The sequence below is a fragment of the Oryzias latipes genome, chromosome 18 (assembly GCF_002234675.1).
Source record: "Oryzias latipes chromosome 18, ASM223467v1".
Taxonomy (NCBI): Eukaryota; Metazoa; Chordata; class Actinopteri; order Beloniformes; family Adrianichthyidae; genus Oryzias; species Oryzias latipes.
The window spans coordinates 25,338,616-25,360,038 of NC_019876.2; the positions used below are offsets into that span (position 1 = coordinate 25,338,616).

The 21,423-nt window shown below is 42.3% G+C and overlaps 2 protein-coding genes across 2 annotated transcripts; both read right to left on the reverse strand.

Moving 5' to 3' along the window:
* Nucleotides 1–1,739: 1,739 nt before the first annotated feature.
* LOC110013522 (scavenger receptor cysteine-rich type 1 protein M130-like) lies at nucleotides 1,740–9,471 on the reverse strand. The gene is made up of 7 exons (XM_023966141.1): nucleotides 9,175–9,471; nucleotides 8,695–9,000; nucleotides 4,149–4,445; nucleotides 3,692–3,994; nucleotides 3,326–3,610; nucleotides 2,817–2,902; nucleotides 1,740–2,751 (listed from the first exon to the last, which is right to left on the reverse strand). The coding sequence occupies exons 1-7, from the start codon at nucleotides 9,461–9,463 to the stop codon at nucleotides 2,656–2,658; spliced, it is 1,662 nt and encodes a 553-aa protein (XP_023821909.1). The 5' UTR covers nucleotides 9,464–9,471; the 3' UTR covers nucleotides 1,740–2,655.
* Nucleotides 9,472–16,972: 7,501 nt separating this feature from the next.
* LOC105357557 (scavenger receptor cysteine-rich type 1 protein M130-like) lies at nucleotides 16,973–20,703 on the reverse strand. Its single transcript, XM_023966144.1, has 4 exons — nucleotides 20,320–20,703; nucleotides 18,608–18,907; nucleotides 17,693–17,992; nucleotides 16,973–17,519 (listed from the first exon to the last, which is right to left on the reverse strand). Exons 1-4 carry the CDS (start codon nucleotides 20,549–20,551, stop codon nucleotides 17,197–17,199), a joined length of 1,155 nt encoding a protein of 384 aa, XP_023821912.1. The 5' UTR covers nucleotides 20,552–20,703; the 3' UTR covers nucleotides 16,973–17,196.
* Nucleotides 20,704–21,423: the final 720 nt, after the last annotated feature.

Here is a 21,423-nt window from a genome sequence, read left to right on the forward strand (position 1 = left end):
CGTAACAAGCTTGTAATTATCTGATGAACAGATGGTATTGCCTCCAGCAGGATGTCAAAGAGTCAACGTTTGGAACACCAACAGACAGGAAGGACAGTCAACGTCTGTGATCAGGTGTTTCCTTTGAATCTCAGATTAATAATCTTTGTCTTAATGCTGCTCAGCTTTGAGTCAGAACTGAGATTCAAGGTGTAAGCGCACCCGCCTCACTCGGTTTGCAGTGCGACGTTCAAACTGAACACAATTAAAATAAAAAAATAAAAACAACAATAACATTAGAAGAACTTTTTCCTATTGTCTCCATGAAAATCAGAAAAACTGAAAGTTTAGAACAACAACGATCAGATTCTCATCTGTGTTGGTTTTGGACTCCACCCACTGATGACATCATCAACACGTCATGGGCCAAAGCTGAGCTCCTGATAGTTTGATGTGGAGCCAAACTTTGCCAAAGTTTAGACGTTAGGCCTTGTCAAGGTTATTTCTGAAAACAATAGACAATATCAAAAAACAGACGCCAAGAACTCAGTACAATTTCCCGCCAGGAGAGCTGGAAACAGACAACCAACAGCTCCAAGGACGTCTGTCTGACCTCGCATCTTTATTCATAGTTGGGTCACCCTGTCACCACGCAAACTCCTATCGTTGGTAATAACATGTAAAAAACATGTCACGAGTAAAAAAAACAAATAAACACAGTCCGACACATCTACACGTTAGTCACATTGGTGCATTCACAATAAGACTCAACCAAACGGTGTACCTCTCTAAATCACTTCAACATCAGTAAGAACAACCAGAAAAAAAATCCATATTTAAGGCACTTCAAGTTTTTTAAAGAAAAATGAAGGCCTTAACGTGCGCCTTGTTGAGCGGACAACCCTCACTTGGAAACAGGATGCCCCTGACGCGCGAATCGAGTTCGGTGTCGTCCTTTTTCAACTGTTCCTCCTCTTCATCATCCTCACCACCGGAGTCTACCCAACACCAACATTCTGTGCCGTCTGGCTACGCTCTCTACATCCACGGCTTTGCTGTCACTCATCTTTTTCCTCCTCCAAGTCCTTCACTCCTGCCTTTCTACAATCAATTCTTCCTCCTCTCCTTCTTCCACCATCAGTCCTCCAATTTCTACCCTGCAGGTCAGGTGGTTGTTGTTGAACCAGGCCAGGACACATCTGGTGTGATCGGCATGATTGATTGGTCCTCATGTTTGCCAGATATGTATTTCAGTTTGCTGAGTCCTGCTTTTCCTTGGTAACTTCTGCAAATATTCAATGTAAGTAAATTCTGAATATTCTATAAAAGCTAGTTGATTAACCCTTGTGCCATCTTAGATGACCCCACCCTTCCATTGACGTGTTCTCCCTACCATGACAAAGGTGGAAAGATTTCATGTAATCCATGGACACCAGTGAAGATCACAAATCATTGAAGAAAAAAGGTTCAGAGCACTGTCTAGTGGGTCTAGATGACCCAACTCCCAATGTTAAAGTGCCTAGGATAGCACAAGGGTTACGGGATGGCGGGGCCAATAAAGGGTTATCTTAGACTGTGTCCGGATTGTGTCACTATTCTCTACCACTAAAAACCATTTGGTGCAGGAAAAACCAGTGGGCTGGATTGTAACGCAATATGGACCCACTACTTCTTTTTTCTTCAATAGCAAAAATACAAACTTTTACAAAGACTGTTAATTAGTCCACTGTGTTATGATGATGAAATAGTTTTTTTTTTTGAATGACAAATAGTTCAAACGCAGTGCATTGTTGTCTATATTAGCCAATCCAGTGAGCATCTGTGCACACTGGACACCCCAAAACAAAGATGAACGCCCATTGGCTGTACGAGAGAACTGGACTGAGCCAGTGTGATGTCACCCATAGAAAACAGCCATCTACCGCCTCCAGCAAAATGATGCCGCCATTTTCCCCAATTCAGACGCCGCCGTCAGTAAACAGTTATTGGTCCGAGTGACATTTCTATGGCAACCACTCTCTGCAAGCTTGTTGGAAGTCTACACCTCTGCCCCTGAAAGCGGTCTCAGGAGAATCTGTCAATCAAAGGTTTCAAATGGACTGTTTCAAAGCGGGCACCAAAGGATTTATTGAGGTATCAACACCAGAGGGGGAGGGGCCACTCAATCAAGTTCTCATGTACAGTCAATGCAAACGCCCGATATGGTGAAGGAATTCGGATGCGATGCTAGATTCCAACCAGTTGACCTGTAACTTGCATTTTAGCTTGAATATAAATTAAATTCCTTCTAGTGCGTTTAAAACATCACACCTTTTCTTTTCTCCATTTTCTTTTCTAGGATTTCTGAACGTGACCCATTAAAACTAGAGTGAGTTCATCAACAATAAAGCAGGTATCATTCCAAAATAATTTGCTCCAACTTTTGAAGCATGAATCTGGTGTATAAAGCGCTTTTTACTTCACAGCTTTTGTACAACATCTGCATCTAACGGTCACCTCATTCTCTTTGTCCAAAATTAGGATTACATGAGCAAGAATGACAATTACATTTTCTTTAAACAAGCTACTTTTCTCATTAGTTTTGTCTTTAAAATTGTTTGGGTAAAATGTTAATATTGACGTTTATGGAACATCTTGAAATCTAATGCAGAGTTTTTCAGCTGTTCATTCTTTCCTTCACACTGCAGTCATCTCCTCTGTGCAGCCTCCAGATCCAGAACCATCAGGATCGTCTCGGTTCTTCTCGTGTTCTCCGTCTGGTTTTCTGTCGGTCTAAAAGACAACAATTCACCGTCACTATAAAAAAACTTCTGGTCCTGTATTTGTGTGTTCAGTACCGTGGCGTAGAAGCAGGTGACGAGGATCATCGCCATCAAACCCACCGAGACGACACACCAACGGATCATCAAACCGACAACAGAGACTGAAACAGAGGATTTCTGCTGAGTCAGATTGGATATTTTAGTCATCAGAAATTTGACCTTTTTTTCAGAAAAATAATCCTAATGTTTTTATTAATCTCCTAATGGACTGTGTGCACCTAAGGGGACTAAACGTTTCTCATTTTCTAAATAAAAAAAGGCATATCAAACAAAACCTGGCTGTCTGGAGTGATCATAGTGTTCTGTTAAACTAAATGAAAAAAGGAGAATTTGTTGGTATCTGTACCCACAACTTCCTATTTACTATCAAAATAAAGTTCTTTTTTCTGAAGGTCTACCTCGCTGGTTTTCATCTTTCCTGACACACTTGGTGCTGATCTGGATCAGTAAATTCTAGAATTACAGAGTGTTGCAGCAAAATTGGACACGACCAGTAAAATAATGACGTTGTTGTTTGGTTTTACCTGAACATAATATTTCAAGAGTAGATTCGCTGTGATCAACCACATGCATAATATAACAGCCTTCCAGTGATAGGCCACACGGAGGCTGGATCCACCACACAGATCTGTTTAGAAAGTTGTCTTTGCTTCTAGAAGACAGAGCAGAACCACAACCCAGCTGAGCGCACACTGCAGAGGCGGAGTCCCGGCTCCAGTTAGAATCAGCTACTGGTCCCCATTCTCCTCCGTAAAACATCTCCAGTGTTCCAGCACAGTGACTGACGTCTCCCTCCAAGCGGATGATTCCTTCATGTAGGCACAAACAGATACGTTATTGATAAATGATCACACCTGTCACCAATTTTAAAGCTGTGGCTCCTCCTCCACCTGAACAGGTGAGGTCAACAACTTTGTCCGCTAAGCAGCTTCTCTCTAGTCTGGCGTGGTTGCAGTCCAGGAGAGCAGACTCGTGACCTTGACAGAGAAACTCTTTGTTCCACTTTGGAGCCTCTGCTTCTCCATAGAGCGCCCCCTGGAGGACTGAAGGAGCCCCACAGCCCAGCTCCCTACAGACCACCTCTGCATCCAGCAGGTCAAAGTCATCTTCACACACGGAGGACCACGAGTTGTTGGACTTCACCTCCAGCCTGCCTGAACACCGACTGGATCCGTTCTCCAGCCTGACAGAGTCTGTGGATCCAGAAGAGAAGACCAAGTTTAGAACGGTTCACAATGATGAAGAAACATCTCAGGTTATTAAAAAAAATTACTTAAGGTCGACTCAATGACGCATCACAAACTGACAGTGAGACGTACATACAGTCGACATCAGAAGGTTTGTTACCTAAGCAGGTGATTTCCATCGTCTGGCTGCTCATTGTATCGTCATACACACATTCCTCAGTATTTAGTGGAAATGTATGAAGGCAGGTAAGACTCATCAGGAAACCAAGCTTTTCTCTAAGAAGTTGTTTATTTGTTGATGAAACGTGGGATCCACACTTCAGGTTCTTGCACACAAATGCAAATGTCTCTGTTCTTGGAAATCCCTCGGCATCAAAAGCTCTCCATTCTCTTCCAATTTTCACCTGGAGTTCACCAGAACAACGACTCGATCCCATCAGTCTCACAGTAGCAGGATCTGAAAGAACCCAGGAAATCAAAGATTGTTTGAGAAACATTTGATTTGATTTGAAATGGTTTATTTCAAGCAATCAAATAGGAATTATACACAATAATACAATCATCAGTTATACATTCATACATTAACTAATCAAGCTTTGGATAATTAGACATATCAATAAATATTGCTTGAAAGGGAGTGGAAGGAAGCGAATTTATATAATCCCACCCCTGTTCTACCGTAATCATTTAAAACATGATTTATCAATATCCGGTTCCAAACTTTTATCAGACAGAATTAAAAATCTTGCAATATCAATAATGCACATGACAAAGATGAATTACTTAATTATTATGTAAAAAATAACTTTTAGAAATCAACATGGCAATGAAGTATCCAAATATATGAAGATTATGTTACTTAAATCATTGATATGATTAAAAAATAATACTATATCAGTAAAATAGACATAACACTGTTTCATACGGTGGCCCAGAAGGGTCACGACACAACACATTAACATTACACACAACACATTAACTTAACACACAACACATCAACTCCAAACACAACACAATAACTCACAACACATTGACTCACAACACAACACATTAACTCACAACACAACACATTAACTCACAACACAACACACTAACTCACAACACAACACATTAACTCACAACACAATAACTCACAACACAACACATTAACTCACAACACAACACATTAACTCACAACACAACACAATAACTGACAACACAACACATTAACTCACAACACAACACATTAACTCACAACACAACACATTAACTCACAACACATTAACTCATGGCCCAGAAGGGTCACAACACAACACATTAACTTACCTCACAACACTTTAACTCACAACAGAAGTAAAGCAGCAATTGAAGTGCTTTTATTCTGAAATGTCCACTGGGCTGAGCGGCTAACTACCTAACAGAAAGTAACGTCACTGTGAGCTGTGGAGGGAGCATGATCTTTCTACAGGAGAACCTAGCAGCAGTGTTGCCAGATTGGGCGGTTTTGGTTCTAAATTTGCGGGTAAAAATGGCTTTGGCCGGGTTTTCATAATTTGGGCGGTTTTAGGATCGGTTCGGCGTTTTTTCCCCCTTCATGAATATCTAATAGCGGACTACGTTAGGCCGTGTGGCTGTGAACTTCTATGTACTGAAGCTCAGTAAACGCACCAGGCAGAGAAGCTCTACGGGCTCTGTCATTTAACCTGTTGCAAGGGGGGTGCAACGCGTCGCCTCTTAGAAATTGTGTTCTTTAAAGCCTGACACTGCGGCTGCGTGTAGGAGGAGATACCAGCTAAAGTTATGGTCTGATCGCTACATGGATCGGTGTCTGTGTTTATCAATCCTTTCATTATTAGTCTGAACTATTTTTTATTTTGAAAAAACATCGAATCGGGTGCTAAATCAGTCCAGTAGGGGGAAAACTCAACGAAAGCTGTGTATTCTTCTTTCTCCTGATCTAATAAAAGGAGGACAGTATTGAATATTTCTTCAGGGGACCGGCCTTCTTTCATTCATTGTGTTTGTGCGTGCGCGCGTTCGCGTGTGTTGGGGACCGCACGTGCATGTGTGAGGGGAGGGAGCGGAAGAAAGGTGAGGAACGCGCGTGCAGCGACAGAGAGGGGTGGGAGGGAGGAGTGTGCGTACATATTGTATGTTTAAGGAGAATCCTGATAAAGAGAAAGTTTCTGACAACACTGCTGCTAGCTTCTCTTGTAGCAATAACATGGTCCCTCCACAGCTTACTGTGACATTACCTTCTGCTGAGTAGTTAGCCGCCCAGCCCAGTGGACATTTCAGAATGAAAGCACTTCAATTGCTGCTTTACTTCCGTTGTGAGTTAAAGTGTTGTGAGGTAAGTTAATGTGTTGTGTTGTGACCCTTCTGGGCCATGAGTTAATGTGTTGTGTTGTGAGTTAATGTGTTGTGAGTTATTGTGTTGTGTTGTGAGTTAATGTGTTGTGTTGTGAGTTAATGTGTTGTGTTGTGAGTTAGTGTGTTGTGTTGTGAGTTAATGTGTTGTGTTGTGAGTTAATGTGTTGTGTTGTGAGTTATTGCGTTGTGAGTTAATGTGTTGTGTTGTGAGTTAATGTGTTGTGTTGTGAGTTAATGTGTTGTGTTGTGAGTTATTGTGTTGTGTTGTGAGTTAATGTGTTGTGTTGTGAGTTAATGTGTTGTGTTGAAAGTTAATGTGTTGTGTGTTAAGGTAATGTTTTGTGTGTAAAGTTAATGTGTTGCGTGTAAAGTTAATGTGTTGTGTGTAAAGTTAATGTGTTGTGTTGTGACCCTTCTGGGCCACCGTAGTTTCAGGAATTTTCATAGCAAAACTTGGTCAAGTATCAAAAGTTACAAAAATGTGCAAAATTATGTTACATTAGGAAAAATCATGAAACAATTTATCAATTTTTTTGGAGCTAGTGAAGTATAATCATTAAAAGTGAATCAATTTAACCATTTTCAATAATTGGTCATTTGTTTTATTATTTTTTTGTATTTTTATTTCATTTTTATTTTTATGATAAAGTAATGCTGTGAAGTAAAATAAGAAGGGTCCATATTTTGTCAAATGACCAAGGTTGGCATTTCTTCTTCTGCTGATTAACAGCCGTTCTTCTTGGTTTAAACAGTTTATAGGTCTCTTGGATGTTATGTCTGCAGACATTAGATAGAGGTCCATATCCTTCTTCAGCTGATAAAAGCAGCGCCTAAGAGTTGAGGTCAACTTGTCTGCAGGTCAGAGCTTTGGTGTTAATCAGGTTACTTAAGCCTTTTGGAGAAAATTATGAATCTAGGCGTCATATTTCTTGAAATTATTTGGCTCTTTGATTAATTACTGCATGTTGTTTCAGACGTCCGTGATCAAACACTTCTCAAAGTCCTTCATGGTGTTCACAACCAGAACTTTGGACCGGTCCAGTGGACCAAGTGGTTTGACGTAAATCCTGCATCCTTTAACCCAAGTGTTCTCAATATGCTTACGCTTCCTGAGAAGCCGTGCATGTTTTGTGATTTCAGCAATCCTTCTGGTCAGATGGTCGTTCAGATAAGCAGAAGATCCCTTCAGATTTTTATGTTGATTCATCAAAGCTAGCTTGTGTTTGTGATTCACAAACCTTACGAGGATCGCTGGTTTATCCGTCTGCTTTCTCCTGGGGAGCGGGTGGCAGGTCTCCATGGTGTTGAGATCCAGGGAAATCCCTTTAGACGTGAGAAATGATTCCATTTGGCGTTCCAGAGACTCTGCACTGTTCCCCGTTTCAGGACTGGTAGCGCTATTAGCATTAGCATTAGCAATACTAACTCCAGCTGCAATTAGCTTTGCCTGAGGTTTGATCGGTACTCCAGTGAGAATGACATTATTCATCCTTACTTGTTGTTCCACATCGTCCAGTCTTTTCTCCAGAATGTCGACCCGGTTTTCTCGTTGCTTGTTTTTAAGCGCGGAATCTTCAGAAGTCCTCCATTAGCTCCAAAATCGGCGTTAGCTTGGCTGTCACTTGTTCCATAAATGGATACAACGCGGCTTGGATTCCATCAAGAGAATTTTTAATGTCTTCTGGGTCCTGGTTTTTCTTACGGGCCATGGTCAGCTCTCTTTTTTGGAGAAAATCAACTTTTTAGTCATTTGAAGATAGTTGTATAGCCGCAGAGAGCCACACACGCGTGCTGCTGTAACCCGGAACCGGATGGAAACAAAAACCAGGTCAAGATCTGACCTTAAATCTTTAGCAAATGCTTTCTAGCACACAAGGAAGTGCAAAAACTGCAGGTTTGTGAAAGTGGAAGGAACGTCCCTCCACTCGTCCACTTCTCCAAAGCTCCGTTAACATCGGCCTCAGTAACACGTTTAAGCAGTCCCTTCCCATGAAAAGTCAATGTAAACCTGCATTTCGGGCTTCTGGTTCAAAACTCTCACATTCACGCTTAGCTATGGAAGTTTCTATGACCGTTTTTAGGCTCCATGAACAAAACGCTCGACCTTTGAACGCACGTTGCAACCGGCTCAAACTTTGACCAATCAGAGACTTGGATTTGGTAATGATAAGAAGGTGAATATGGGTCACATGCCCGGTGCAAACAGAGCTTGAGATGACTTTCAATCAAACTTTTACTGATTGATGTACCTGCACAGGGAAAAAGTTCCCGTCTGTGCTTATTGATACATCAGCTCCCAATGAGATTGAACATGTTACAGAAACACGCCTACATGCACTAACTGGCAGCTTTACCTGAGCAGGTGAGTCCAACAGCTTTGTCAGGTGGACAGGCTTTTGTTTTCCTCCATGAGCTTCCACAGTCCAGAAGAACAGACTCATGACCTTCACAGAGAAACTCTCTGGTCAATATCGGAGCTTCTGCTTCTCCATAGAGCGCCCCCTGGAGGACTGAAGGAGCCCCACAGCCCAGCTCCCTACAGACCACCTCTGCATCCAGCAGGTCAAAGTCATCTTCACACACGGAGGACCACGAGTTGTTGGACTTCACCTCCAGCCTGCCTGAACACCGACTGGATCCGTTCTCCAGCCTGACAGAGTCTGTGGATCCAGAAGAGGAAAACAAGTTTATAACGGTTCACAATGATGAATATTTAAATTCTCTGGACTCAAACATCTCAGGTTACTAAAAAAAAATTACTTAAGATCGATTCAATGACGCATCACAAACTGACAGTCAGACGTACATTCAGTCGGCATCAGAAGGTTTGTTACCTAAGCAGGTGATTTCCATCGTGTCGCTGCTCATTGTATCTTCATACACACATTCCTCCATATTTAGTGGAAATGTATGAAAACAGAGAGAACTCATCTGGAAAACCGGCTTTTCTCTAAGAAGTTGTTTAGTTGTTGATGAAATGTGGGGTCCACACTTCAGGTTCTTGCACACAAATGCTAATGTTGTCTCTGTTCTTAGAAATCCCCAGGCATCAACGGCTCTCCATTCTCTTCTGCTTTTCACCTGGAGTTCACCAGAACAACGACTTGATCCCATCAGTCTCATTGTAGCAGGATCTGAAAGAACCCAAGAAATCAAAAATTGTTTGAGAAACATAGAAACAAAACCAGGTCAAGATCTGACCTTAAATTAAGCAAATGCTGTCTTGCTAGCACACAAGGAAGTGCACAAACTGCAGGTTTGTGAAAGTGGAAGGAGCTTCCTTCCATTATACAGCTGCAGCTTTTGTTGTTTGTTCTGTTTTTCTGTGTTTTGTGTATTTTTTTTCTATCAGAGTGGGACTTTGTTGTCTTTGTGGATTCAAGATCAACTTCATTTATCCCCGAAGGAAAATTTAATAATAGTAGCAGCACCACAGAATAAGATTAGAGATCAAATGATTACAAGACACAAAATATACAGGGAAGGAAAGAGAAATTAACAGGCGAAAAACATATAGTCGAAAACTCTAGAACTCTCAAAAATCATATGTAAATCCATGTCTGCCAGATGAATTGTTAAGTCTAATGGCTGATGGCAGGAATGACTTCCTGTACCCTTATCTAGCACAGTGTTTTTCAACCTTTTTTGAGCCACGGCACACTTTAACCTTGAGAAAAATCCCGCGGCACACCAGCATCCAAAAATTTAAAAAAAGGAGAAACTCATAATCTGTATTGATGTACAGCCCCTACGCAGTCTCACATGCATTTTTGTGGTAATTGTGGCAGAAAAAGATGAACGATGCAGCTGTTTCTTTTCTAAAAGATGTAATAAAGGTTAAGTTAAAAGATTGAAAAACTGTTTGACGTGTGTTCGTTGTTGTTTCAAGACGTTTAACAAGGAAGACTCATTGTGCGCTGAGAGACTGTCACTTCAACCCAATGCATCATGGGAGATCAAATCAAACTTTATTTATAAAGCACTTTTCATATAAAAATACATCACAAAGTGCTTTACATTAAAAAAAAACAAAATATAAAAACAAGCATTGACAATTAAAAAATAAATAAATAAAAATAAATGAATAAATAGGGCCCCCCTCCCCGTACCTAGCCCCCCACTCCTTTAACACCTCCCACCCACTTACTGATGGGAAAAGACAATGAGAAATAGGTCGAGCACAAAAACAGGATGCAGGAAACACTGATAATTGGAACCTCCCCCTCTGTGAACAGCCACATAGACAGCCAAATGCAACATCACAGGCGGGGACCGCTCCACCACAGCTAAGCGGTGATGCAGGTCCCCATCCAGAGCTGCAGTGGCTGAACAGCAGCCGACCCAGAGGGAGAGGTTCCAGCTGAGGAAGCACCGGAAATAAAAATGAATAAAAATGAGAATAAAAAAGTAAACATATTGATAAAAACAATAAATCATGGAAATAAGGTAAATTAAAATAACGCGTTAAAAATCAGGTTCAAGTTCATAAAACAAGATAAAATGGATAAATAAATAAAATAAAAATAAAAAATACATATAAATAAATAACTGAATAAATGAATAAATAAAAGTAGTAAAAAATTAGCTAAAAGCCAGGTTAAAAAGATAGGTCTTTAGCCTTTTCTTAAAAACTTCGATGCTCTCTGCTGCTTTCAGGTCCTCTGGCAGACTGTTCCATAAACGGGGGGCATAGTGCTGAAACGCAGCTTCTCCATAGGTTTTAGTTTTTACAGTTGGAATGGTCAACAGACCAGTGCCAGAGGATCTCAGGGTCTGCGAGGGTTCATATCTTACTAAAAGATCTGATAAATAAGAAGGCGCAAGACCGTTAAGACATTTAAAAACTGTTAAAAGCATCTTAAAATCAATCCTGAAGCATATGGGGAGCCAATGCGGGGATTTTAAAATTGGGGTGATGTGAGCTCGCCTCCTGGTCTTTGTAAGAACTCGTGCAGCAGAGTTCTGGAGAAGCTGAAGGTTCCTAATGTTAGTTTTTGGAAAACCAGCAGCAGGGCGTTACAATAATCAAGATATCATGATCATGATAAAAGCATGCATTAGCATCTCCATATTAGCAAGAGAGAGTAGTGGGCAGACTCTAGCCAGATTTCTAAGATGATAAAAACCAGTTTTAACCACCTGTTTTATGTGGGATAAAAGTCAGCTTAGAGTCGAAGATAACGCCGAGGTTTCTGACTGTTTCTGAATGACTTATGAATGAATGAAAGTTCCTTTAGCTTCAGAAACTGTTTCTCTCTCTTGGCTTCGGGACCGATAACTAAAATTTCAGTTTTCTCTTGGTTGAGCTGCAGAAAATTATTTGCCATCCATAATTTCCCATCTAAAATACAGTTAAAAAGTGCTTCTATTGGCTTTGTGTCATCAGGAGACATAGCTATATACAGCTGGGTATCATCAGCATAGCTATGAAAACTGATGTTGTGGCTTCTGATGACATTCCCCAGAGGAAGCATGTAAATGCTAAAAAGCAAGGGGCCAAAGATGGAACCTTGAGGCACACCACAATTAATTTCATGGACCCCAGAAAATATGTGTCCATGCTTACCATAAAGTTTCTCTCCTTGAGATAAGATGTAGTGCAAACAGCCGCCGACCGCAGACAGACTTGCTTCTCTGAGCTTCATTGTTTTGTTCACTTTTTCCGGATTCTGTGGAAAGCTACACCGCTAAAGACGAGCTTTAGCTGGTATTTTTGTTGGAACTGAGAGACTTTATGAGCAGAATCAGAACAAGGAAGTGAAGACTTTAACCACTTCTAAAGGTCAGACTGATGACGTGTGATTAAGCCCCCAAGAATGATTGGTGGAGAGAGTTTAAGGGACGGGACTTTTCCTAAAACAGCTGTAGCTGCAGCTAAATCGTACCGTCTTTCTTATCAAAAATTTTTTAATAGAATCAAATAAACACAAAGAAAAAAGTATTTTACGATCTTTCATATTCCTAAGATGTGCTAATGGCCCTGGTAGGTGAGTGGAAGAACTCCAGTGGTCCTTCAGAGGAGAAGTGGGGGGACTGCTGGGGGAGGGGGAGCTAGTGTCTGACCTTTTTAAAAACTGGTTCAAATGCCATGTAGGACAGCTGGGGGAGGGGGAGCTGGAATCAATCCTGTTTAAGAACTGGTTCAGCTCATTAGCTTGATCCACATTTCCTTCAGCTGCACATTTTCCCGTCCTCTGAAAGCCAGTGATCGCTCTCATCCCACTCCACACATACCTGGTCTGGTTTCTCTCTTGTCTCTCTTCCAGCTTCCTCCTGTAGGTGTCTTTACTCTCCTTCAGGCTGTGTTTCAGCTCCTTCTGGACTCTAATAAGCTCCATGCAGTCCCCCAGCCATGAAGGCCTTTTTCTTCTCATTCAGAAGGGCCTCCAGCTCACTAGTAACCCAGGGTTTGCTGTTCAGGTAACATTGCACCCTTTTGGACAGGTTGGAGTTGTCCGTGCAGAATTTGATGTAATCCGACACACAGTCTTATAGTCCATCCAGGTCGTCACCTGGAGGTTCAGACAGAACAGACCAGTGTGTGGTTTCCAGGGCATCACGCAGGCTGTCCATGGCACCGTCAGACCATTTTGTAACAGTCTTCTCCGTGACTGGTTTCTGTTTAACCACGGGTGTGGATGATGGGGAGAGCAGGATGAGGTTGTGGTCAGACTTGCCCACTAGGGGCAGTGCAGTGGATGTGTATGCACTGGTGACATTAGCATTGTTGCTGTCTCGTCCAGCTTTCGCAGATTCGTATGGTTCGGGACGTCCAAAAACTGAAATGTGCAGTTGGGAAATGAAAAGACACACAAAAGTCTGCATGAATTTTCAAACCTTTTGCGAAAGAAGAGAGATGGAGAAACACGACCTTTTAGGCTTTGTGGCTGTCCGCTTTCTCTGTACTCAAGAAAAAAAGACTTTTTTATTATTCAGTAAGGGAAGATGAAAACATACAAAATACGTTGTTAGACTGGTGTGTTTTTGTCTAGTCTGCATTGCAGGTGTCTTGGCTCCATAAACACTCCAGTACAGAAAGAAAACAAAGACCAAAAGTCAAAAACAGGCCTATTGATGACCTTGTCACATATTATCTCTTACTGAAGGCAGGAATCAAGTATATTTCTGTAATACAATATACATGCATATTGAGAATCCATGAAATGCAGAATCCATTAAATGCATAATAAAAAGAGCATAGAAAATATAATAGAACCCATGTAATGCATAATGAAAAGCCCATAGAAGTCAGGATTCCAGCCTTCTCATCCCACCCACCTGCTCTCTGATCGGTGTCAGCTGCGTGTCCTGGTATATAAGTGGGTGTGTCAGCTCACTCATTGCCAGCTCGTGGCTGTTCACTCGTCAGTGCTTCCATGTGTTTTTGGCTCTCAAACTCTTTTCCTGTTCTCAGCTGATCTTGTCAAGCCTGCAGCCTCCAGTCCGCAGCCACATCCGCAGCCTGCTGTCTTCACGCTCCTCAGCTGGTGCCGCCTCGCACGGACTCTGCTGTCATTAATCCCTCCACCGCCGCTGCAGTCACAGCCTGCTGTCTTCACACTCTACCACTGGTGTCGCCACACTTGGATCCTGCAACTGAACATCCCCCACTGCTCTCACACGAAGCCCGTAATAAACTCTTTCATACCCTGAGCGTGCCTACACTTGGGTCACTCAAATCTGACAACAGAAAATATTATGGAACCCCTGTTCACCTCCACAGCATACTGAAAGTCCGAAGTCTTATTGTCCCTTGTTTTGCACTGGAAATATTGATGGAATGTAGGGAGACTGGAGGAGAGGCAGGCGTGATTAAAATCCCCTGTGATGAAGATGAAGGCACCAGGGTGTTTAGTTTGCAGGTCAGCAGTGACCGAGTGATGAAGGAATATAGACGTTGATGGTGATCACGTTTGTAAATTCCCGTGGCAATTAGTATGGGCGACGTCCGATGGCATAAAGCTCCACATCGGGATTGCACACACGCTCCTTGATGTGGATGTGCTCCATTTTTCACCACCTGTTGTTCACGAGTAAAACGAGCCCCCCTTCCTTTCTTCTTGCCGCTCTCGATGATGTATTGGTCCGCTCGCACCGTGTGGAAACCAGCGATTGTCACGTTAGAGTCCGGTATCAGTTCGTGAAGCCACGTTTCAGTGAAACACATGATACTGGCCTCTTGATACTCCCACTGGGTCCTTACGAGAGGCTCTCTCTTTCCTGCTTTTCACATTCCATCATCCATTTTAGAAGGACATGAACACTCACTTGAGCACAGGTGTTAGCTCACCTTTGCACAAATACTGTACGTGATTGAATGAAATATTTCACACTAGTTGGTTTGAAAGCATAGGTATGCAAGTGTGAACATTATTTGTATTGTGTACATGTTGATATGTGAACATTTTAGGAGCCAACAGTTCACACAGAGTGAACTACAAATGCATTTCCAAAGAAAAAATATTGTTTTTTCTGCCTTTAATAAGAAATGATTTCTTCCAGCTGTTAATGCAGACACAGCAGCGACACAGCCTGCAAGGGACCGTCAACAAAGTGCAACCTCCTTGAAAACATCAATCTATAAAAATCAATCTCCTTATAAAATGAATACATGTCTACATTTATATGAGCTGGTAATGAAGATTTGTCTGCATATTCATGCTATAATTAATATATTGTAAGAAATCCCATCTTTATTATAATTTATTTATGTTTATAAATTTTAAGAGATATGATTCATAATGTTACTACAGCAAAGATTATGTCAGAAAATTACTTTGTTAGTTTCAGTATCTTTATTGAGTATTTTTGACCAAAATGATCCATATTTAAATTTGAAATTTAAAAAAAAAATAAACATCACCCTAATAAGTGGCTAATGAGGAAGAGGGTAAGTTGGGGACAGCTGGTGGACTGTCCCCCGGAGGTCAAACAGCCGCCCGCCCCCATCAGATCTTTGTGAAGACCTTTCTAACTTTCCAAGTCTCCTTCGTCCTGCACTCTGATTGGAGAGGGGTACACCGTGGTGGGTCACCAGTCCATCGTAGGGCCACAAAGATAAATAACCAGGCACACTCACAAACACACCTAGGAAAAATTTAGAGTCATTTAATTTAACTGCACGTTTCTTGGACTGGGGAGGCAAAGGAGGCCCATTTGACACGTTTTGGAATTTATAGTTTCAACTAGAATTCAACTAAAAATGATAAAATTTAAAATAAACAGGTGAAACAACATATCTTTACATTGCTGATCACAGATGAGGAGATTTCACTGCAATCAGAAAAGTGAGGACGACTGGAGACACACACTGCGCCAACAGAAAAGGCAAAAGATGTCACAATGTGGCATGAAGAACAGATTGGGAGGCCTCTCCATCACAACCCAATTGAATGTTACACTGCTGAGGAAAAGCCAACTGCTTTGGTCAGAAGTATGATGTTGACTCGCTTACAGAGTTTCCTGTGTTTCCTCACTCTGGACAAGCTTCGGAATATTCGGGACTGTACTGTTCAGCATGGACGTCAGACAGAAGACGACAGCTGGTTCATGGCCCTCCCTGAACTAATGGGATTCATTGCCATCCTCCTCGTGAAGGGGGGGGGGTAAAACTTCCATCCGTGCAAAACGCAAGATAGTCGTCGAAAATGGGGAATCCACTGATCTCCAAAATTATGGTCAGAAACCACTCGAGACATCATGCGGCATTTATCCTTTGATGACAAGGACACGCCCATGGAACGAGTTGGGACTGACAGGTTTCCAATGTTTGGAGGTCTTTCGTTGCCAACTGCATCAAATCTTTCAACCCAGGCAAGATCCGCCAGGAGCTTCAAAATCAGTAAAAAAGCTCACACACACACATGGGGGAGCTGGGAAGGCGAAAAAGGACAACTGAGTTTGGTGACAAGCTCCCACACCTGATAAAGGGAAAAGGGCAATGTGCCAGGTGAATGGTCAGTGCCAGAACAATCATGCCAGAGTGTGCTTTGTTGATTGCTACAAGTATACCTGTGGCAAATGCAGAAAGGAGATTGTGTGGCAGTAAGTATGTGCAAACAATGTAGTGGGTTGAAGATATCACTTTGACCACATGATTTCTATGTCAGTATTGTGTCTTTTGTGCATGAACAATAAATTTCTAAACTGTGGTGACCTATTACTAAAAGTGACAGAAGTGAGGGGATATCGTGAAAAACTTAAGCAGCTACTTGGTTTGTCCTTTTTGCACGTTAGAAGAACAGCCTAATGGCTGTGCTGTTCATGTGCAAACTATGTAGAGGGCTGCTCTTTGGGCATGTAAATTTTAACTAATCCAGCCACTTGGCTGTCCCCTGGACGTTGCAGGTAGAAAAGCCAAATGGCTGCTCTACGGACCTTCTAGTGTTAAGTGAAGCTGTAGTATATACTGTACTGTAGTATATTCTTTAGTAATTCTTTTCTCCTGTTCATGTTAGTCCAGACAGGTTAGTGTTTGTCTTTGTTTTCCCTTTTCTTTTAGTGCAGGTAAGAAAACAGATTTCAGTTGGATGGATTTTGTTGGTTATTTTGGCCTTGGTTCAACCTGAAATCTTTTTGCTTTTCTTTAAGTTCTTTTTGGTTGTCATTCATTTTTAAATAAATTTGTTATATTTGTTTGGAGACAATCTTTTGGTGTTTTGTGAATATGGGTCACATGCCCGGTGCAAACAGAGCTTGAGATGACTTTCAATCAAACTTTTACTGATTGATGTACCTGCACAGGTGTTTAGACATTTCTATAGTGGCCTTAATGTCACAAAAAGTTCCCGTCTGTGCTTATTGATACATCAGCTCCCAGTGAGATTGAACATGTTACAGAAACACGCCTACATTCACTAACTGGCAGCTTTACCTGAGCAGGTGAGTCCAACAGCTTTGTCAGGTGGACAGGCTTTTGTTTTCCTCCATGAACTTCCACAGTCCAGAAGAACAGACTCATGACCTTCACAGAGAAACTCTCTGGTCAATATCGGAGCTTCTGCTCCTCCATAGAGCGCCCCCTGGAGGACTGAAGGAGCCCCACAGCCCAGCTCCCTACAGACCACCTCTGCATCCAGCAGGTCAAAGTCATCTTCACACACGGAGGACCACGAGTTGTTGGACTTCACCTCCAGCCTGCCTGAACACCGACTGGATCCGTTCTCCAGCCTGACAGAGTCTGTGGATCCAGAAGAGAAGACCAAGTTTAGAACGGTTCACAATGATGAATATTTAAATTCTCTGGACTCAAACATCTCAGGTTACTAAAAAGAACGACTTAAGGTCGACTCAATGACGCATCTCAAACTGACAGTGAGACGTACATACAGTCGGCATCAGAAGGTTTGTTACCTAAGCAGGTGATTTCCATCGTCTGGCTGCTCATTGTATCTCTAAACACACATTCTTCAGTATTTAGTGGAAATGTATGAAAACAGGGGGAATAAACCTGGAAAACTGGCTTTTCTGTTGGAAGTGTTTTAGTTTTCAATGAAACGTGGGGTCCACACTTCAGCTTCTTGCACACAAATGCAAATGTTTTCTCAGTTCTTGGAAATTCCTCGGCATCAACAGCTCTCCATTCTCTTCCGATTTTCACCTGGAGTTCACCAGAACAACGACTCGATCCCATCAGTCTCACAGTAGCAGGATCTGAAAGAACCCAAGAAATCAAAGATTGTTTGAGAAACATGGAAACAAAACCAGGTCAAGATCTGACCTTAAATCTGTAGCAAATGCTTTCTAGCACACAAGGAAGTGCAAAAACTGCAGGTTTGTGAATGTGGAAGGAGTTTCCCTCCACTCATCCACTTCCCTAAAGCTCCGTTAACATCAGCCTCAGTAACACGTGTTTAAGCAGCCACTTCCAATGAAAAGTCAATGTAAACCTGCATTTCGGGCTTCTGGTTCAAAACTCTCACATTCATGCTTAGCTATGCAAGTTTCTATGACCGTTTTTAGGCTCCATGAACAAAACGCTCGACCTTTGAACGCGCGATGCAACCGGCTCAAACTTTGACCAATCAGAGACTTGGATTTGGTAATGATAAGTGAGTGAATATGGGTCACATGCCCGGTGCAAACAGAGCTTGAGATGACTTTCAATCAAACCTTTACTGATTGATGTACCTGCACAGGTGTTTAGACATTTCTATAGTGGCCTTAATGTCACAAAAAGTTCCCGTCTGTGCTTATTGATACATCAGCTCCCAATGAGATTGAACATGTTACAGAAACACGCCTACATTCACTAACTGGCAGCTTTACCTGAGCAGGTGAGTCCAACAGCTTTGTCAGGTGGACAGGCTTTTGATTTCCTCCATGAACTTCCACAGTCCAGAAGAACAGACTCATGACCTTCACAGAGAAACTCTCTGGTCAATATCGGAACTTCTCCATAGAGCGCCCCCTGGAGGACTGAAGGAGCCCCACAGCCCAGCTCCCTACAGACCACCTCTGCATCCAGCAGGTCAAAGTCATCTTCACACACGGAGGACCACGAGTTGTTGGACTTCACCTCCAGCCTGCCTGAACACCGACTGGATCCGTTCTCCAGCCTGACAGAGTCTGGAAAGAGATGAAGAGCAGATCAGCTGGAGGTTGCAGACGTGGACCAACATCTCACTGCTTGGACCATCAGCTTCCTCACAGACAGGCCACAGTTTGTGAGGCTGCGTGACTGTGTGTCTGATGTGGTGGTCTGCAGCACAGAGGCACCTCAAGGGACTGTGCTCTCCCCTCTCCTTTTCACCCTGAACACATTGGACTTCACCTACGACTCCGACCTGCAGACGTTCTCAGATGACAGGGCCATTGTGGGCTTTGTGTCAGGGGGGGCGAGCAGGAGTACAGGGGGGTCATCTCTGACTTTGTGGGCTGGGGTGAATATAACCACCTGCTGCTTAACACCAGGAAGACAAAAGAGCTGGTCCTGGACTTAAGGAAGTCCTCACCACCACAGTCACCGGTGAACATCCAGGGTTCAGACATTGAGGTCGTGGACACATTTAAATATCTGGGTGTTCACCTGAACAACAGACTGGACTGGTCCAACAACAGGGATGCTCTGTACAGGAGGGGTCAGAATTGTCTTCGCCTGCTGAGGAGACTGAGGTCGTTCGGCGTGTGCAGACAGCTGCTTAGGACCTTTTATGACACTGTGCGGGCTCAGTGGTCCTTTATGGAGTTGTGTGCTGGGGTGGGTGTAGGCAGAGACATTAAGAGGCTGCACAAGCTGGTTAAGAAGGCCAGCTCTGTCCTGGGCTGCACGCTAGAGTGCATGGAGGAGGTGGCGGAAAGGAGGATGTTGGATAAGCTAACATCCATCATGGATAACCCCTTCCACCCCCTGCACCAAACTCTAGAGGCGCTGACCAGCTCCTCTAGACTGTTGCACCCACAGTGCAAGAAGGAGCTTCTGCAGGTCCTTCCTCCCCACAGCCATCAGACTGTACAATACCATGTTACAGTGACACCCCACCTTCCCACGGGGGTTTTTCATTCACTCAATTATTTGCTTATTGTTGTTTTCAGTTATTTTTTCTGGTGTTCTTTGTATTTATAATGTTATTTCTGTAAATACACTGACACTATTTTTAAAAATTGCTTTAGTTTTTCAAATTTTTATGCAATCTTTTTGTTCAACCCATGGAATAAAAGCTGAAAGTCTGCACTTCAATGGCATCTGAGTGGTTTTATCTAAAATTCACTGTGGTAATGTACAGAAACTAAATTAGAAAGGATGTGTCTCTGTCCAAATATTTATGGTCCCGACGGTAAATAACCTATCCATCCATCTGTCCATCCATCCATCCATCTTCGCTGCTCATTCAGAGGATGGTCTCTCACATGTGGGGTCTGTGGAAATTTTCACTCCACTACTTTTCCAGAATGGAACTGAAGTGTTTCAGTGCTTTATTGTTTTCTTAAAATTGGTTCTTCTTCCTTAAAGTCACAGAGAGACACACTAATAAACTCACCTGAACAAGTTATTTTCAAAATGCCTGTTGTTTTTATGACTGACACCGCAGAACCACAATCCAGTCTTCTGCAAAAAACATTGGCTCCCATATTCAGGTCCAGGTTTATTTTCCGTTCTTCACGCCATTTGGATCCCTGGATCCTGCTCTGCAGTCCACCAGCACAGCGACTGTCTGTTCCTACCAACCTGAATTCTTTTGGACCTACTGAGAACAGACACAGTAATACCATGAAGCAGTGGGACTTCAGCACAACCCACAGCAGATTGTGTTTTTGTCGGTTTGTCTTATTGACCTGTTGTGTGTTCAGCCCACAGAAACCAGAGAGAGCATGAAGAAGATCAGTCAACTTTCCACAACGTGTCACATGTCCTCACTGAAATCTACAGCTATCACTGAATGATGATGAGAATCTCATTAAGCCTTAGTCACAGTCTATGATTGAGATTTTATCGAGTGACATAATTGTCAAGTGTTTCCTAATTTTTTGTGCGCTTTTCCCACACTTGAAAAGGGCTGAGCGTCCAATGTTGAAGATCGATTCACTCAGACTGCCACTTTAGATCAATTTCGAAACTTTAATTAATTTCCATTTGATCCGGCAGCAATCAATAGGTAAAAACCTTAAACACACACGATAACAGTAATAAATATTTACACTTTCAACATACATATTAACAGCAAACATTTATGTAATTTAAATTGCCTCAGTTAATTAACAACATCACTTTAATTACATTCTTATTTAAATTCATGTATTAAGTCCAAATTTATTCAAGAATTAATTTAAAATGTCATTATTTAGCAAAAATTCACATTCATAAATAAACTTCCCAGTGTAAATTTACAAAGGTTACAAAGCACACCGACAAAAAAAACATCTAAGCCCTTAATGCTGAAAATTCCCACTGGTACCTGAAGTACACACAAACATTTGCGAAGCGCACACTCCGGTCCCCCAACACACCAAACAAACAAGGTAGCTATCTGAGCGCTATAGTTGCGCGATCACTAAAGTCTTTTCCTACCGGCTGCCTCTTCAACAGATGAATGTGGACTACTCAATTGCACACAGGTAAGCAAACAGACTTTACGCACGAACTG

Bases quoted from the DNA above. Each gene is read 5' to 3' on its own strand.
- LOC110013522 (XM_023966141.1), bottom strand. From the start codon at position 9,463: ATGAGACTGATGGGATCAAGTCGTTGTTCTGGTGAACTCCAGGTGAAA. The intron at 3,995-4,148 runs GTAACAAACCTT...CTGGATCCACAG, and splicing joins GATGGAAATCACCTGCTTAG to ACTCTGTCAGGCTGGAGAAC. The intron at 3,611-3,691 runs GTGGAGGAGGAG...GCCTACATGAAG, and splicing joins TGTTGACCTCACCTGTTCAG to GAATCATCCGCTTGGAGGGA.
- LOC105357557 (XM_023966144.1), bottom strand. From the start codon at position 20,551: ATGGTATTACTGTGTCTGTTCTCAGTAGGTCCAAAAGAATTCAGGTTG. The intron at 17,993-18,607 runs GTAAAGCTGCCA...GGGTTCTTTCAG, and splicing joins TGTTGGACTCACCTGCTCAG to ATCCTGCTACTGTGAGACTG. The intron at 17,520-17,692 runs GTAACAAACCTT...CTGGATCCACAG, and splicing joins GATGGAAATCACCTGCTTAG to ACTCTGTCAGGCTGGAGAAC.